Below are 19607 nucleotides of genomic sequence, written 5' to 3'. Positions count from 1 at the left end.
TGATCCTAGTGCTGTCTTAGAACACCAACCTGACAGCGATGCGTAAAATGAATGGTCTGGGGAGAGTCTGGAGCCAGAAGTCCAGCTAGGAGTCCAGCTCTCACAGCATACTAGGTGGGCAGTCCCGAGGGCTGGCCACGAATGGGGCAGTGGCAACGGGACAGGATGGTGAGGTCAAATGGACAGGAGCCCTGGGTGCAGGTGAGGGACAGGAGGCAGTGTGGTGGATGAGGAACAGTGCTGGGTACCAGCCTGTAACTGACTGATGGGAGACAAGGGGACACAGTGATAGGTCTGCACCAGCTCACAGCAGCCCCATGAGGCATATGATATTAGCCCTGCTTTACAGCCAAGGAAACCAGACTCAGAGTAATCTGTCCAAGGTCATGCCCTAGACCTCAGTGGGCTTCAGTTTCCTCATCTATGAAAGAAATGAGAGTGATGGGCTAGGTCTAAGGTCCTTTCCTCGTTCACATCAGGTAAATGCATGACTCTGACCCTGAGGGAGATAACAAGTAGAGTCAGGAAGCCTGATAACTAATTAGGTGTTAGAGAGAGGAGGGTTGGTAGGAGGTACCCTTTTAAGAAGACACATTTCCAGACCTGGCTGATTGGAGGAATGGTGAGGTCAGTAACAGAAACTGCAGCAACACAGAAGGCTCATGTCTGGGGGGAAATCTGCTGAGTTCAGATTTGAACACGTTGAGTTTGGGGTGCTGGCAGGACATGCAGATATAGATGCACTAGTGGGAGATCACACAAGAGCACATACCTGTTCAGTCGTTCCTTCCTTAGTTGAGGGCCTGCCCTTTCTTCATCTATTTATGCTCTTTGCATTCACTCCCTCCCCCCTTCATCGCTCCCTCCCTCCTCTCTCTCTTCCTTTTCTTCCTCCCTTCCTCCCTTCCTTCCTTCCTTTCTCATATGCTTTCTTTCCTCTCTCTTTTCCCTCTTTTTCTTTTACCCAACTGAGTTAAAACATGTAGGAGGCTTTTTAAACTGAAAAGCTACAAATATATAAGGGACTATTATTAATATTTTTTCTATCAGTGGTTCTCAACTTGAGACAATTTTTCCTCCCAGGAGACACCTGGGAATGACTGAAGACATTTTTGTTTGTCACAACTGGAAGGGGGTGATACTGACACCTAATGGGTCAAGGCAAGGAATGCTGCTATCCTACAACTCACACAACATCCTACCCCCCCAGATGTCAATAGCGGCGTGCTTGAGAAACCCCACTCTGTACCCTAGGTCTGGCTGCGACCACTGCAGCGTTGCTGAGTTCTACCCGTGGCGCTAGTTTAAGGCAGGGAAGATTGGTTTATTCAGTCAGAAGTCAGGCCATCAGAGATGGAGGCATTTGGGGAATCTGAAATTTTTACAGTGGATTGTTTTTCAAATACAAAAATAATAACTGACATTTTTTGAGCCCTTACTATGTGCTAGGCATTGTTCAAAATATTTTATATATATTAACACAGTTATTCCTTCCAACCATACTTTCAGGTAGGAACTAACAAATTCACACAGCAAGTAGGTGGGCAAGCCAGGAAGCAAACCCAGGCAGCCTAGTACCTAAGCCACACTCTTAAACATGTCACCATGTTGCTCAATACAGCAAAAATGAGACTCCTAAAATGTTTGGCATATTCCTTCAACAGTTTTCCAAATAGAGGCCTAGATTATAGAACTCCATTTATACTTTCTCATTAAGGCTTGTTTTTCTTAAGCTACTCAGTTTTACAATGACTAGGTGAGCTACACTTCCATAGTCATAAAATAGAGATTTTCCTCATTGCAAAGCTAATTGACTACTAAAGGACCTAATTTGGCCTCATTAGCAAGATAACTGCTTTGCGCCTCGGTTTCCTCATCTGTAAAATGGAAATATTAACTACATTGTAGGATTTCTACGAGGGCTAAATGAGATAATACAACCTCTTTAGCATATGTTCTCTTCAACATATGGTCCTTAGACAGGTGCCAGTTACTGGTGCATGGGGAGATAAGTATAGCATTAAGAATAAGCATTGGGGCTTCCCTGGTGGCGCAGTGGTTGAGAGTCCGCCTGCTGATGCAGGGGACACGGGGTCGTGCCCCGGTCCGGGAGGATCCCACATGCCGCGGAGCGGCTGGGCCCGTGAGCCATGGCCGCTGAGCCTGCGCGTCCGGAGCCTGCGCATCTGGAGCCTGTGCTCCGCAGTGGGAGAGGCCACAACAGTGAGAGGCCCGCGTGCCACAAAAAAATAAATAAAGAAAGAATAAGCATCGAGAAACTTTGATAGCAATTTGCCAGAGTAATTTTATATCTGTTAAATCTAACAGTTAAAAGCAACCTTGAATTTTCATTTTTAATAAAAAAATTTCACTTTTTGAATAATACATTTTTATTGTATTCTACAAAACTATTTGTCCATGACAGATAGGGAATTTTTTAAAAAACATACTGGTTCATCATCACAGACAGTATGCAAAGGACTGAAGTAACACGCGTTGAACACTTAAAACGGCACCGGACATTTAGTAAGCGCTTAATAAATGTTAGCAAATAATAATAATAGCACTAGATTCTAACAAAATGAGCTATCTATCCCAAAGATGTATGTTCCTGAGATTTATCTTCCAAGTCATTGTAAGTTCATCCTCAGTTCTATTAAATCTCTTTCCTACAGTGTGAGCCATTAAGGGAAGTGCTACTCTACTCCTTACTCGTTTATCATATATTATCAGACACTAAATATTTTAACAGCTGGTGTCTGCCATTGGTCCCAAAGGGAGTATCATCAGCATCTTATGTAGCTATTCTGGCTGTTATTCTGCCACAAAAGGTGACATAATCTTACACTGTGCCCCAACTACCAAGGGGTCAGTCTCCCTGGCTCATCCTCAGGTAGATGTCAAGGAAAACCAGAGCTAGACAGTAGTTACAGTGGTCAAAACAGATTCTACTCAGTATTGTTGCAATGTGAGAAAAGAGACTTTAGTATAGAACCGGGCTTGATTCCAAATACAGCATGGGCAAATGGGAATTTATAGCCAAGGAGCACGGTGGGGGTCAGGGGATGGAAAATTTCTAAGAGGAAACAGCGGGGGTCGGGAGATTCTGCTAGACTGACCTAACAGGATTCTTGCTGAAGACAGGCCAGAGTGATCAGATATCATCTGGTGAAGGATGAGGAATGCCATCAGATAAAGAAGGTGATCAGATATCAAGGGCCAGGGGCTCTTGCTAAAACTGGATTTTACAAGGAAGTGCACAGACGGGCCTAGGGAGAAGGTCCAGGATCCTAACTAAAGTTTGGTCAAGCAAAGAATCTTGGTCAGAGGGAGACCACTGACTCACCCTTCCTGCAGTATCTTTCCATGGTCCAGCGTCTCCTTCCTGAGGAACTACACTCTTTACCAGCCCAGGCATTACTAGACCACTGTTCTGCAGTTCCCTTCAATAAGGCATCAGAGGCACACTTTCCAAACAAAACAAATTCCAGGATCACAGAAATATTAGTGCTGAAATGGTTATACCTCTCCTTGATATTATTGACTGACTACAAGTTTTCATTTAGTAGATAAATGCAAGGGGTGGGAGAAATAAAAAGAAAAATCCATCACATGTAAGTGGTCCAGCTCGCCGGACAAGAGTGCACACTGACCTCCTTGAATTAATGTTTGCCTCCCTCCCTCTGACCTACTCCGCGCAGCCTATTTTCTCTATCCTCTCTTGAACCATTAGACTCATATCACCTCCTCTTCTGAAAGCCCCAGTGGTTTTACAAGGTCATGGGCAGGCAGGTCCTGACTCTAGCCAGCCTCACTGTTCTTCCAAATTAATGCTGCCCTGATACCCTCTGACTTAAGAATCTCTTGAGAATTTGGTGATGCCCTTTAGGATAACCAAATTTGCAATGACTCATTGGAATCACAAAACAAAGGTCTAGAACAATTTTCCTAAAGACTCTCATGGCTCACCAGGCCAGGTACCAAACTGAAACTTCCTGTGGAACAGTATTACGCGAGCCCTTTTTTCCAAGAGTTTTTCATCTGGAATAGGAGTCAGAGCCCTTGGAGAGTCAGGACGCGGGGCTCACATTTTCTTCTTTATTGAAGCTCCCAGGGAGGGCCTCTTACCTGCTTAATCATTCACATCATGATAAAATCTCTTCGCCCCAGGGGAACGTGACTAGATTTCTTTTGTTAAAATCTCATTAAAGCCTGCCTCAGCCTGTAATAATTTGTTAATAGATGGCAGTGCTATTTGGCTGCTACTGGGTTTTCCTTCGTTTCTTCTCAGGTCTCATAATTGTTGCCTTATCTCCAAGGCATTTGATTGTCACTGAAGTGTAAAAGATGCTACTGCCACTGCAGACCGCTGGGGGAACAGCCCACATTATCGTGAGGAAAGGGACGCCTCATTAGTTCCTTCATTCCTCTTTTCCCTTTTTAAGAGTCTTTTTATTCAGCTGAAAAATATGGCTCTTCTTACAAAGCCAGGCCAAATCCTAGGTATTTTCCCTGCTCAGTAGTTTGAGTTAAGCCTACCCGCTGAGGGTCTCTCCCTTGGGTTGTGTCTTTACAAAACCACCACAGCAGATAGTTTAGATTTTTTCAAAAGGTGTTTTCTGAGTGTCCATGCAAATGGCAGCAACTAGAGCATTTCTAGAGGTATGTGACAGTGTCTGTCTATGGGTGGGGAGATAAAAACCTCAGAGGTTTGTGGTAGAAATCACAAGGGATCATGGAGGTGGGAGTGCCTTATAAACTCTAGCCCATGGAGACGGAGGATCATGAAGTGATTTGGAGTACCTGGCCTCTGGCTGAATTTTGGGCGGCCCTGGTGCCCATAAGCCTAAATAGAGGCACAAGTACTCAATACTAGACCTACCAGGCCATGAATTCCCTTTACAAAATATAAAGCAGGGCGTGTGGGGAGGAATGCGTTGTGTGTTTTCATCTGTACCGCTCTGTTGATCAATTTCTGCCATCAGTCAGAATACATAGTCATCACATAGTCATCCCATACTCTCTCTGACAGTTACGGGGGTAAAGATTCTTCTGATGATTTGATAGGGAAAATGGAATTCTATAAATACTACTACTAGTACTAGTCTTACTGCTACTGCTAACATCAATAGCTACCATTTACTAAACACTTACTCTCTGCCAGCCACTGTTCTAAGATCTAAGATCTTTACTTGTATTAATTCCTTTACTCTCACAATGACCTTGTGAGATAGGATTATTATTAGTCCCATTTTAAAGAAAAGGAAACTAAGGGTTTAGTGATGAGCAATAGAACACGAGCATTCTGACTACAGCGGTTCCTTCCTTATCTATTTAAGTTCTTTACATTAGCTAAGCTAAAGTGTATTTCAATTTATACTGGAAACAGAGGGTCAGTTCACCTTCCTTATGCCAAACCACCATAATGGACATAAGAGTGGGAAGGCAGTTGAATTATCCTGAGCTATTGGCCAGCTACGTCATCGTTATTGCTGTGCCTTAAATCTAACTTCAGACTTACCTGCTAGAGAGGGAGGCTCTCTTGGAACAAGTGACTTAGCATTGGCATCAGTGAGAGGCAGAGGAGATACAATGAATAAGGTACGGAGATGTAAAGAAGTGAGGATGGCCTGGAACAAGGCCGGTGGGAAGGGGGATGAGGCAGGTGGGGGCCTTCACTAGAGATAAAGTTGCAGAGTTAAGCAGACTACCTCAAAGACCATCCTAAAAAGCTTGGATGGTGTGCTGAGGGTTTTAATCAGGTGGGAAGCATGAAGAGTCTGTCATAGCGTTGCAAAAGATAGATCAGGGAAAACCCTTACTACTGGAGCAGTGCAAGGGAGAGATGATGAGAGCTTAAGTTGGGGTTGGGAGCAGTGGTAGAGAAGAAGTGAGGGGTCAGGAACAGAGAGGGTAGGAAGATGTAAGATTTGCAGGTAGTTATAGGGGTGTGGGGATGGAGCAGAAGTTGTCTGAGAAGGTTCCCAGGTTTGGGGTTTAAGTGATTGGGTGGATGTGGAAGCCAATATAAATAATTCAGGCGGAAGAGCAGATTCTGGGGGAGGCTTAATGAATTTTGTTTTTGACATGCTGCGTCGGTCCTGGATGGAGAACACTGAAGTGAGACTGTTGATCCTACAGTTGGATGTGGAGGTTTCATGCTCAGAGAAAGAGCTGAGACCAGAGACGGAGACTTGGAAGGTTTCGGCCTAAAGATGGCAGAAGTGCAATCGTGTGATTACGCAGATCTAAGAAGAAAAGGGGCCAAGGACTGAGCAGCCGTGGGAGGATAATGGTATGGGACAGTGCCTGGAACAACTCATCAAAGTTCTGGAACTTCTGTGTTCATCCCACGTTTGGAACATCTATGTACCCTGGTTTTTTCTTCCTGGTGGCAACTGGATAAAAACGAACAAAAGAGCCCGGGTGTTTGTCTTTGAGGATAGCAAGAAAGAGTGTAGTTAATGAGTGAATAACCTTCTCAGAAGTTAGTCCTGAGGAGAAAAGAGGTCTTAGAAGAGTAGGTATGAGGGACACCTATGAGGGGGAAGGAATGCAAGCTGACCCCTGGAGAGGCATCGGGGATGAAGGAAGGGGAACCAAGGCCCCTGGAGCTGGGCTGAGACAGTGCTTACCTGGCAGGAGACCCCTGTGTTTTCTGACCTGAGCTGAAGGAATGGCCTTATTGTCTTCCAGGGAGCATGGATAATGTCACCAGATCACAAAAAGCTGACTGCTATGAATGCCAGGTTGGTGCCAAAGGGATTTCCTTCTCTGGTAGGCGTGGCTTGATACTCCCATAGAGGAACAGGGAATCATTCAACAAGACTGCTTCGGGTCTTCTGTGTTGGGAAAGAAGAGGTGGGTTGTCTCACCTCAGACCCTTCACCTTCACATCTGATTTTTCCTTCCCAACTGGAAGAAAATATATCATGAAGACACTTTGAAGCCTATTAATTTTTTTAACATCTTTATTGGAGTATAATTGCTTTACAATGGTGTGTTAGTTTTGCTTTATAACAATGTGAATCAGCTATACATATACATATATCCCCATATCTCCTCCCTCTTGTATCTCCCTCCCTCCCACCCTCCCTATCCCACCCCTCTAGGTGGTCACAAAGCACCGAGCTGATCTCCCTGTGCTATGCGGCTGCTTCCCACCAGATATCTGTTTTACATTTGGTAGTGTATATATGTCCATGCCACTCTCTCACTTCGTCCCAGCTTCCCCTTCCACTTCCCCATGTCCTTAAGTCCATTCTCTTCATCTGCATCTTTATTCCTGTCCTGCCCCTAGGTTCATTAGAACCATTTCTTTTTATAGATTCCATATATATGTGTTAGCAAACGGTATTTGTTTTTCTCTTTCTGACTTACTTCACTCTGTATGACAGACTCTAGGTCCATCTACCTCACTACAAATAATTCAATTTTGTTCCTTTTTACAGCTGAGTAATATTCCATTGTATATATGTGCCACATCTTCTTTAACCATTCCTATGTCGATGGACACTTAGGTTGCTTCCATGTCCTGGCTGTTGTAAATAGTGCTGCAATGAACACTGTGGTACATGTCTCTTTTTGAATTATGGTTTTCTCAGGGTATATGCCCAGTAGTGGGATTGCTGGGTCGTATGGTAGTTCTATTTTTAGTTTTTTGAGGAACCTCCATACTGTTCTCCTTAGTGGCTGTATCAGTTTATATTCCCACCAACAGTGCAAGAGGGTTCCCTTTTCTCCACACCCTCTCCAGCATTTATCATTTGTAGATTTTTTGATGATGGCCATTCTGACTGGTATGAGATGATACCTCATTGTAGTTTTGATTTGCATTTCTCTAATGACTAGTGATGTTGAGCATCCTTTCATGTGTTTGTTGGCAATCTGTATATCTTCTTTGGAGAAATGTCTTTTTAGGTCTTCTGCCCATTTTTGGATTGGGTTGTTTTGTTTTTATGATATTGAGCTGCATGAGCTACTTGTATATTTTGGAGATTAGTCCTTTGTCAGTTGCTTCATTTGCAAATATTTTCTCCCATTCTGAGGGTTGTCTTTTGGTCTTGTTTATGGTTTCCTTTGCTGTGCAAAAGCTTTGAAGTTTCATTAGGTCCCATTTGTTTATTTTTGTTTTTATTTCCATTTCTCTAGGAGTTGGGTCAAAAAGGATCTTGCTGTGATGTATGTCATAGAGTGTTCTGCCTATGTTTTCCTCTAAGAGTTTTATAGTGTCTGGACTTACATTTAGGTCTTTAATCCATTTTGAGTTTATTTTTGTGTATGGTGTTAGGAAGTGCTCTAATTTCATTCTTTTACGTGTAGCTGTCCAGTTTTCCCGGCACCACTTATTGAAGAGGCTGTCTTTTCTCCATATATTCTTGCCTCCTTTATCAGAGATAAGGTGACCATATGTGTGTGGGTTTATCTCTGGGCTTTCTATCTTTTTCCAGTGATCTATATTTCTGTTTTGGTGCCAGTACCATACTGTCTTGATTACTGTAGCTTTGTAGTATAGTCTGAAGCCCAGGAGCCTGATTCCTCCAGCTCTGTTTTTCTTTCTCAAGATTGCTTTGGCTATTCGGCGTCTTTTGTGTATCCATACAAATTGTGAAATTTTTTGTTCTAATTCTGTGCAAAAAGCCATTGGTAGTTTGATAGGGATTGCACTGAATCTGTAGATTGCTTTGGGTAGTAGAGTCATTTTCACAATGTTGATTCTTCCAATCCAAGAACATGGTATATATCTCTCCATCTGTTTGTATCATCTTTAATTTCTTTCATCAGTGTGTTGTAGTTTTCTGCATACAGTTCTTTTGTCTCCTTAGGTAGGTTTATTCCTAGGTGTTTTATTCTTTTTGTTGCGATGGTAAATGGGAGTGTTTCCTTAAGTCCTCTTTCAGATTTTTCGTTGTTAGTGTATAGGAGTGCAAGAGATTTCTGTGCATTAATTTTGTATCCTGCTACTTTACCAAATTCATTGATTAGCTCTATTAATTTGTTTTGTGGAGACCAGCTGTCTGGGCTGCATGAGATGTACCCTTCAAAGTGTCCTAGATTTGTAAGCTCCTTAATGACAAAGATTGGAACTTCTACTTACTAAATTTTCCTTTGTCAGACCATGAAACAGGCTCCATTTCAAATCCACTTTTTCTTGCTTTTCTGGAACTATACTCATTATCTCTCTACCATGTCTATATTCTTTTTCCCCTCCACCGGGTCCCAGAGCCTTCCTTCAAAACTCATTCGTGAGAAAGAGTCTCAAATTGTTCATGCTGATAACACTTAACAGGGCTGCCATATACAGCTGTGCAGGCTGGCGCTGTGCAATTCTGAGGCTTAATTGGTGACACTTCAAAGGCAAATATCAAGCCAAGGAAAAAATCTGAAATGGTGGGATTTTAGTCATCACTTGAGCAGATGAGGGGTTTCTGAGGAGGACTAAGGAAACTTCCCCCAGTCCCTGAAATGAAGTAAGCAGCTACTTCTCCCGATGACAGAAATCTGTTCTTGCTCCCAGTGTAAACTCACAGGCAATTAAAGTCAATCCCACGTTGTCATTAAAAAAAGCCAATTGACATTATGTTGAAAGACATCATGTGTCAGCCATTTGCCCTCTCTGTAGACCTCCAGCTTTTCTCCTGCACTAAGGCTAACTTTCCTTCAGAGGTTTTATATAAGGCAGAGTTATTTTTGCTCTTTGAGCCTGTGGGATTTTTCTACTTCTCAAGTAAATACTTTTGGTGAAATAGGTCCAGCTCTTTGGAATACAAATCCTTAGCTTGAGGTTGCTTGAGTGGAAATTTTTAACAAGCAGTTCCCTCAGCTACAGAGCCATGCAAAATGTGATTTTCTTAATATGTGTGTTGCCACAGAAGCTAATAAATGGACATTCCTCCGGTATGGACACATCCTGTTACTCAGCTTGACCCTAATATCACTGGCAAAAAACCCATTTGCTGCACTAGCAAACAGCTGAATTCATTATGTCCAGCTGCATGAATAATCCTCAGACAGATTCTTGTTGACACAGACAGAATGCCAGTCACTGAGGGGTGACAGGGCTGCCAGGAGGAGCAGCCGGTGTTGCCATGGTCCCTCCTGCTGCACCTGTGGTATCCCACTAATCAGAAGTCACCACTTGCTGCTGATAGGGTGATGGATGGCAAACTCATGATGTCTCGTTATTTCTGAGACAAAGCGGGAAAAAAAAGGACACCAGGAAGGAAGGAATAATCTCCAGGTTTAGGTTGGGGGGTGGGGACTGATGCACATCGGAAGATGAAAGAGTTGAGTTAACCACACTTGCCATCACTCAGGGAGCTGAAAAATAGGTCTTCAGTATGCCGCCAGTTGCAAGGAGTAATCTTGTATTTTCAGGCTGAATGGGCTCTCTGAAGGACATTTGGGCTCCTCCCTGCCTTGGGGCTGAATCATCCCCGTGCCCATACCAGCCTGGGTTGGGAAGACTTCACTGAAAGGAGACTGCATGGTCACCCCATCACTAATTCTGGGTAGCACAACCCTGTAGAAAACAAATTTGGGAAGGACTCCTGGATTCAAGCAATGACAACCCTTGAGAGAGATAGCACCTGTCATCTCTTGTGAGAATTCCAATGGTCAGTGGAGCTTTCAGTGAGAGGCCTTGCCTTGTGGAGCATGAAGTGGCCCTGCAGGCCACCAGGCAGTCCTCTTAGCAATCCTTTCTTGGCCTGAAGCTACCTCCATTTTCCTGACAATTCCCAGACTAGTCAGAGGAAGGTAAAATCATCCCACCAACCCACACAGGCACACATCTGATTGTAGTTTCCATTGTATTCAAGCAAAAGTTAATTGTTAGAGTGTTCGTTCTTTCAGAGTGTTACTGTTCCAACTGGTTGTGTCCCCTGTTTGTTCTCAGCAAAGTTATTTTCTTCTTGGGTTATCCTTGAACTCCAGGCATCCAGTCCCCTAACTCTTCATTGAAAAACCTTCTCCATGAAGCTCTTTCTAAACCAAGCCTTCAACCTGAAGTAGTTTCCTCCTCCCTTGTACTCCTATAGCAATTTGTATGCTACTGTCATTCCACTCATTCATTCATTCATTCATCCAACAAGTATCTACTGAGCGCGTACTATGTGTAGACCAGGCATTGTTCTAGGCCGTGAGGACATAGTTATGAATAAGACAGATGATGTCCTGATCTCATGGAGCTTACAGTCTAGTGGGGGAGATATTCAGTAAACAAGTTCCATCTACTGTTGCTGAGAGTAGGGTCAAAAATTTTTACAGCTGAGGAAATAAAAATTATAAGCCCACCAAATTCTCTGATTCAGCCTTGGTTCAAATTATGACAACAGTTCACAGAGATGTTTGACAAGCCTTGGGGTGAAACAAATTTCTCTCTTAATAAACAGTGTCCATATTCTGTTTGAAGTGCTTTCCTGAAGCTGCCAACCTCCAACTTTTTGTGATCCCCAATTCCCCACTTCTCCTTCTCCAACAAGAATCTTTATTCTTACAGGGCAGCCGCTTAACTAGGTATGAGAGAAAGCAATCTTCCTGAATTAATTCATACTAATGTGTGAATGACTAATCCACACATAATTCTCAAAGTGTTTTTGACATTTTGTGATAATCTTTACTGACCCTAAATAATATCTAGATTTTTTTCAGTCCTCAGTATGAACTGGAAAAAGAAAGGCAATATAGGAAAAGTTTCTATTAGGTTGTAGGTTATGGGTTCCTTGAGGGCAGATACATTCTCATTTTTGGATGCTCAGTTACCTAGCCCAAATGATTGGGTATCTAATCAACATTTATTGAATTGAAAAGAATAGAGTAATTCAGAGAGAGATGATAAGAAGAGGGAGGGAGAGGGTAGAAGAGCAAGGCACGTGAAGGAAGGGGGGAAAAAGAAAAAGGAAGGAAGGAGGGGAAGGCAAGAAAATCAGGAGGGAGAAAGAGAACTAACAGAGCCCAAATTATGGTACGGTTTCTGATTTATTTTGCAGTCAAGGCCCTCAGAGAAACTGTAGCAAGGAGGAATTTATTCCAATAGAAAAGGAAAAAAATGCTTTTGCTCCAGAGTGCCGGCAAGAGAATGGAATCAGGAGATGCCGAGCCCTAAGGATACATATTGATCAAAGCCATAAATTTCTCTTTTCCAACACGATAGAAATGACTCATGACAGATGCCTGGCCACTGTCAATTAGCCTCCCTGAGGGTCTTTTGGACCCAGAGGAATGCGTCCGCGATCATCTAACAAGCAGAGGAACTCAGGAACTAACCCTGTTAGGGTTATAAAAATTGATCTCTGTAAATTCAATATAATTAAAGAGTCTGCATTCATCCATAGAAGGCCGCAGTGGAATTTTCCACTGAAGCCAAACTAAAACAGAAACTTGAGAGAAAAGTGGAGGTAAAAAGGCAGGGAGCCAGGACCACCAATTTTCTTTTGGGTTTCAGGAAATAAGAGAAGAAATATTTTTTAGATGCTAAAGAAAAAAAGTGAAGCCGCAGACTCTGGATACAGGGTACCCAAGAGACCAAATGTTCCAGCATTTAGAGAGAAATGGGCTCAGGGACTCTGAGCAATGGAATCCTTGAGCAAGCTGGGCCCAAGAACCAAAGGGAATTGGCATCATCTTTGCCAAGATACACCCCAGGGAGTATAATCTGTATGGTCTGTGATGGGCCTTCTCTAGACAGATCAGAATACTTCTGCTCAGTTCACAGCCAGTAAAACTGTATGTATGTATTATTTATTTATTTTTAAAATTTATTTATTTTATTTATCTATTTTTGGCTGTGTTGGGTCTTTGTTGCTGCGTGTGGGCTTTCTCTAGTTGCGGCGAGCGGGGACTACTCTTCATTGCAGGGCGCGGGCTCTAGGCGTGCGGGCTTCAGTAGTTGTGGCACACGGGCTCAGTAGTTGTGGCTCGCGGGCTCTAGAGCACAGGCTCAATAGTTGTGGTGCATGGGCTTTGTTGCTTCGCGGCACGTGGGATCTTCCCGGTCCAGAGCTTGAACCCGTGTCCCCTGCATTGGCAGGTGGATTCTTAACCCCTGCGCCACCAGGGAAGCCCTAAAACTGTATGTATTTAAATGTTTGCTTCGATGCGCACCAACAGTGAAACCATGGTGCTTGGATTTAGAGTCAAACAAAACCCTGACCCTACCGCTCACTAGTTTTATGACCTTGTTCAAACTACTTAATTTCTCTAATCCTCCATTTCCTCCTCTGTAACGTGGAGAAAACGGTCACTCTCTCTACCATTTAATAAGTGTTTTCTATTGCACACACTCTTCAAATACAATCTTCTTTATTCTTCACTACCACCCCAAGAGGGAGGTGTTATTCTTGTCTTCTGACAGGTGAGGAAAATGAGGCTTAAAGAGATTGCCACAACTTGCCCGAGGCCACAACTTGCCCAGGGCCACAGAGCTGCTAAGTGTTAGAGCAGGAACTGACACTTGGTCTAACTTCAGAGTCCACAGACTTACACTGGGTGGCATCGCCCCTCCAGCTGTCCTAAGACCGTGGTGCTGAACAGAGGTGAAGATTTCCCATGTTTCTGTTCAAATATAGCTGAAGGAGTACCCTCCTTTCCCCATCACTTCAAGATCTACGAACAAAAAAACAAAAAGTCCTCTCCTGCTTCTTTTTCAGTTAACAGAAGGCACAGAGACTTTTTTTTCTGGTTTTGTTTTATCTCAGTGACATAGAATCATCCTAAACCTAAGGATTGGGAAACACAAATCTCAGCCCCCAGGTCTCCAGTGAACAGAATTGTCACAAGGAACTGCCATTTGTCAGGTTTCCTCATTACTCTCCACAGGGCAAGGGCACTGCCAAAGCATGGACCCTGTTTCTGTGGACCATCAGTGGCTACAACCTTGGAATTCAACCTCTCCAGCTTATTAGGACAACAAATTACACAATACGAGAGCTGCGGGGTGCATTCAGGTGGAAAATGGTCTCTTTTTTATGAAATGATTTAATTAGGAGCCATTTTCCCATCAGCTCAGTTGTCAGAGCACAGCGAGGGCAGCCACTGAGAAAAGCACTGGGCCTCTGCCTTCCTGGCATCCTCCGTTCTGCTGCCGCCTCTCAGAGAAGGAGGAAATTGAAACCACTTTAGGAAAGAACAGTTCAAGCTGCGAAAGGAGCAGATCAGGCCTGAGGGCCATTTTGTACAATCTTCCGGGAGTCCACTGTCTCAGGCTGTGATTCCCCTATTTGTAGACTGATTCTCCAGCACAGGGATTTTTCAAGCTCTCTGCTTCCTGTGCTTCTCCCTTCTGCTCCTTACCCCCTAGTCATGAGCTCCTGCAGCTCTGGTAGCTGAGAAAACAAAATGAATTTCAAAGGGATCCTTGCTGAAAGTGTATAACTCTGAAGGATGTTTGGGGTGGAGTACTAGTGGCAGGTTGAATCAAGTTTGGTCTGTGCTGTCCAGAGGCTGAAAAGTTTCTACAATGGCATTGGAAATCTAATTATATATACATATAAGAGCCTATGTTCCATTCCAGACCAGCACGATTTGGACATTTTTGGTGCACTGCCATTACATTTTCAGCACTCAAATATACAGAATTTGGATCTGTAGAGATGACATGTCACTCTGCATTACAGATTGGCGCCTCCATCCCCCCTCTCACAGACTTGGGAATTAGCAGGGCATGAGTCTCCCAGACACCAATAGGCATTTTTTTTTCTTTGCAATTTCCTAGAAGGAATGAGGTAAAGATGAGGTTTAGGATTAGTGACCGCAAAAATGTACATCAGTGTTGAGAGGATCAGAGCTCCATGAGTTTAGTCTGGAAGGAATTCACGGAGAAAGTGAGCTTTGAAAGTGGTTTGACAATATTTGACAGATCTGTGGCTCCCTTTATGCATATTTAAACTTCTTTTTACCCAAGAAAACCCAATATTCCCAATTCTTTCTGCTCACTTATGGAATGTAGCATACACATGTAATCTTTTAAAGGGATATATTTGTTCATACTGTTGTAAGAAAGTATTCCTTTTCGTTTGGTGTGAGGTTGTGATGGCATATGAGTAATGCCTAGAGCAGTGTTCATCAAAAACCAAACTGAGCTGAGACCTTTTACTGGGTTGTAAAGTCAACTGAGTGGGTCATGACCAGCACTTTTTTTTTTTTTTTTTGCGGTACGCGGGCTTCTCACTGTTGCGGCCTCTCCCGTTGCGGAGCACAGGCTCCGGACGCGCAGGCTCAGCGGCCATGGCTCACGGGCCCAGCCGCTCCGCGGCATGTGGGATCCTCCCGGACCGGGGCACGAACCCGTGTCCCCTGCATCGGCAGGCGGACTCCCAACCCCTGTGCCACCAGGGAAGCCCATGACCAGCACTTTTTAAAAGGTGATAATCGAATGGAGGAGAAAAGAACAGAAAACATCAGTTTAGGAATGTAGGTGTGCTCTTGCATGCACACTGGGTCACAGTATAAAATGCAGTTCTTACAGCTCTAAAGGCAGCATTGGAAGACCTAGGTTCTAAATTTGGTTCTTCTATCAACTAACTATGTGACTGAAAGCAAGTACTGAATAACCCTTCACTAAACTTGCCTTTTAGCATCTGTAAGATGAAGGGCTCTGGTAAAATTCTAAGCTTCAGTGAGTCCATAAAATATGAAAAATATAAATTTATTCCTGCACAAATGTACTGCATCCCAAAGTCAAGTAGAAATGGGTTGAGGGTGTTTTCAATTATCTGCACTGTTGCTCCTCCAATGACATACATGTGGCCATTGAAGACTTGGCTAAGATAAGACTTTGGATCCTCTAGCCACACTGTCAAAGGCATGCTGAGTTTATTGCAGGTTTTATGGAAAGGATATATCAAGTCATGATGACATTTTAGAAATAAATATGTCAAAGACAGAAATCTTGGCACAATATCTTGCTTGTGGTCTAAGCATCTCCTCTACCAACACTTCATCTCCCTGAAAAAAGAAGCATAACGAGAAATACAAAGCTTTGTGGAGCTGGGGACGGTGCCCCGTGAGGGTTGACACACACTCTCGCCACTGTTTCCCATTTATATGTAATGTCACGGACGCATTCCAAAATGAGAGGTTCCCTTCACGTGTTCTGTACCCTAGGCTACTCCTCACCTACAGAAAGTCTGACTTTCACCTCCACTGGCCGCCCCCCAGGCCTCAAGTGCCATCTGTCATGACATTGCTCTGTGGACCAGTCCCAGCCTGAGTCAGGACTTCTCTGAGAAATCATGACCATCAGTTCTCACAGGAACGCACTTCAGGTAGTCCAGCCGATTTTCTGTATATCCTACACGTGTGACATGGCGAAGTCCTTGAACCCGGTCCCCTCTAGCCTCTGAAACTGAGATGTAATGGAACTTGATTTGTCTCGATAACTGATTATAGCACAATTATCGCAATAATTGTCATGTTTTGTAATTATGTAATTACTTGATTATCTCTTTCATTACCCTGTGAATAACTTGAGGTGTACAATTTAGTCATTATATCGTTAGATTCCCCTACAGCATGAGCACCTCCTGGCACATTCTAGGCTCTTCATAAATGCAGCTGAAATTCAGTTCATCACTGGGGAAGACAAAAGAAAAGATGTTATCTAAAAAACAAGTAAACTGGTGGTGTTCTTACATTTGGGATCTTACATTTAAATGTATTGGTGTCTGGTATCGAAGTAATTCACTTCTAACCTAAAGGAACTGTTGAAACGTAAAGAGACTTTGGAGACCACCTAGACCGAGGGTTGACAAACTATGGCCTGCGGGTCAAATCCAGTCCACTGCCTGTTTCTATAAATCATATTTTGTTGGAATGCAGCCATATGGTGTCCATACGTAGCTGCTTTTGTGCTACAACTGCAGGTTTGAGTCGTTATGACAGAGACTGTATGACCCGCAAAGCCTAAAATATTTATCTGGCCCTTTACAGGAAAGGTTTGCCGACCCCTGATCTAGACAGAGCACCACTCTGATTTTACATGTGAGGGCAGTGAGGCCAGGGAGAGGAAATGACTTGCCCAGACTTGTTAACAACACAGTTGACATGATGCTCTGGGTCTCCACTGCCCTGTATCTCTTCTTCATTACCTCACTTTTTCTTCACCTGAGTAACAAGAGCTCACTTTAGAGATATGAGTCAGAAGAGGTAGGAAACTGTCCCGTGTTCCTCTGCTTTGCCAGGGAAACATTCCTGAGCCTCTCAGAGCTGCCGGGTGATGTCCTATTTTCCCATGTGTGTCCATTTGGAGGAGTAATGGGGTCTCAGCCTGAATCTGAACTTTGTCCAGCCTGGATTCAGACAAACTTGGGCGTGTTTGGAGAATCATAGCACTGGGCCTCCTAAGAGGGGTTTCCCATGAGTCTCCCAGGAAAGAGTTCATCTTATGGAGCAAAGGACAAGTCCCTGTGGGAGGAGGAGAGACACGCAGATGCTTCTCCCTCCATGCACTAAGGACACCTGCCTGAGTCCTAGGATGAAAGGCTGCAATAAGGAAAGAATTAAAACTAAGTGAGCAGTTCCACAGCACCTGGCAGGGGCAAGGAGGGCGTAAGACAGGGGATTTGTGGGCCTGCAGTTGGGGGCTTCGGCACAATGAGTGGTGGTCTGTGGTTGCCTCCAGGTGGCTTCAAGGGCATAAGCGAGCTCTCTGATAGACCTCAGCCCAGCAGGCTGGGGCAGGACTGGAAAAAAATGACCAGTGCTAGTGATAACCCAGAGGACTCTTCTATGTGTGCATGTGAGACGCCCCTTGGGGTCTCCTGGAACCATCAGGGAGGGCTATGACGAGGCTGGAGGGTTCACAGCAAAGGGGGCTGAACAGGTGAAATGCTATTGTTTTTATCCCTGGCTGGTAGAGCAGGTGGCACTGACAGTTAGCAGTGCGAATCCCCTCACTCGTCTCGGCTGGTGTTAGAGCACCGCAGAGGGCGAGTTCGGGCTCTTCCCAAGCCATATCCTCGGACGCGGACAGTTCCGCCTCCGAAGCTCTGTTGCTGAGTTTATTAACCCTGGTTCAATAGGGCGGGGATAAACTCCAAGTCATCCAACAAGCAATTCCCTCATTGTCAGATACCACTGCCTAAAAATAGTCAATGTAGTTGATGGTATTGGCACAGCCAACCTAAACTTGAGTGGGATCCAAAGGAATGGCTTTTGGCCTGTGAGGGAAAAAGCAAAAGAAAACAAACACTTGCTTAACAACTGTGATTCCCATCCATAGTAGGAAATATTGGCTTATAAATATTGGCTTGTAAATAGGGCTTAAAATAAGTCAGACAGAGAGAGGTAAGTCTCTTCATTCCACATGCGTGGTTACTGCCATGAACTAAGACCATGGACGGAGGTGTGAAAATGGCAAAAGAGTGAGGGCAGGGAAAGTAGGCAGGGTCTGCAGTTTGGGTTAGATAACTTCTGAAAACCATTTTCTAGGCTTACCTGTGATCATGTGTGGTGACTTTATTTGTAGGCAAATGGTATCTTATAAGGAGTGAAGCTGTGTATTAAGAAAAATTACCTAGGGACTTCCCTGGTGGTGGTCCAGTGGTTAAGAATCTGCCTTCCAATGCAAGGGACGCGGGTTTGATCCCCAGTCGGGGAACTAAGATCCCACATGCCATGGGGCAACTAAGCCCGTGCCCCACAACTAGAGAGCCCACGTGCCACAACTAGAGAGAAGCCTGTGTGCCACAACGAAGAGCTCGTGTGCCGCAACTAAGACCCGATGCAGCCAAATAAATAAATATTTAAAAAAAGAAAAATTATCTAAAACTTAGAAATAAGACAAAAAAATATTACACATGCCATTTAATGTCATGCCATCACATTGTCTAACAAGCCCACCTAAGGATCATCTGATGCTCAAAGAGAGGTAACTTATAGTTAGACTTACTAATTACTAATGATTTGGGCCCAGACTCTGTAAAGTTAGATGTTAACTTGAGAATATTGCTAGGCTACAAATGACGTCTATTCAGTAGAAATGCAAATGAATTCTTTCAAAAAGAAAACATAACCTCAAAGGGTCTGATCTTGTTGCCATATATGACATTAACTAGTTATATCTTCTTTGCAAACCTACTTCCACATCCTTTCTTTTAAGGATCATATGAAACAGTCCCTTGTATCCGCCTTTGATTGACTGGGCTTTGTCATCCTGCTGATTCCCTCACTAATGAATTAGATAAATCTTTGACTATATGTCTGTATGACAGTCATGTTTTTTAACATTTTATAGAACCCCACCCCCACCAAAATTCACTGCGGGCTTCCCTGTTTATAATTATCCATCTTATTCTCTGTGCATCATAACGAATTAGACTCAGCTGGCAGATTAGACAGTCTTTTTGTTTTTCAAAAAATGAAAGTTCCTTTTGTTTCTACTTTGAAGCTAATTCACTTCAGCAAGTTGCTTAGTGACCTTTTGGGCCCAGCGTTGTACTGGTTACTCCATGAATTACAGAAGATAGGTCAGAGCCCTGTCCTTACATATCTTACAGATGAACTGGGAAGATGAATCTTACGCATTTTTTAATAGTCATCTACATTGAGACATTGCTATGATATGCTCAGACCAGTTAGCTACCTTGAGCTCTGAGGCTAATCTAATT

At 43.7% G+C, this 19607-nt stretch overlaps 1 protein-coding gene across 2 annotated transcripts in view; it reads right to left on the bottom strand.

Moving 5' to 3' along the window:
* Nucleotides 1–15789: 15789 nt before the first annotated feature.
* Nucleotides 15790–19607, bottom strand: part of UTP25 (UTP25 small subunit processome component) — a 48996-nt gene continuing 45178 nt past the window's right edge. For both annotated transcript variants that reach the window (XR_012330995.1, XM_073802820.1), the window contains one exon: nucleotides 15790–16572. Coding sequence is in view for 1 of the 2 variants with exons in the window: in XM_073802820.1 (XP_073658921.1) it covers nucleotides 16506–16572 (67 nt within the window). In the remaining variant the exon portion in view is untranslated. The remainder of the gene's footprint in view (nucleotides 16573–19607) is intronic.

Source organism: Tursiops truncatus, chromosome 1 (genome assembly GCF_011762595.2).
Source record: "Tursiops truncatus isolate mTurTru1 chromosome 1, mTurTru1.mat.Y, whole genome shotgun sequence".
Lineage (NCBI taxonomy): Eukaryota > Metazoa > Chordata > Mammalia > Artiodactyla > Delphinidae > Tursiops > Tursiops truncatus.
The sequence above is the reverse complement of the archived record's forward strand: the minus strand, read 5'-3'. Positions and strand labels throughout refer to the sequence as shown.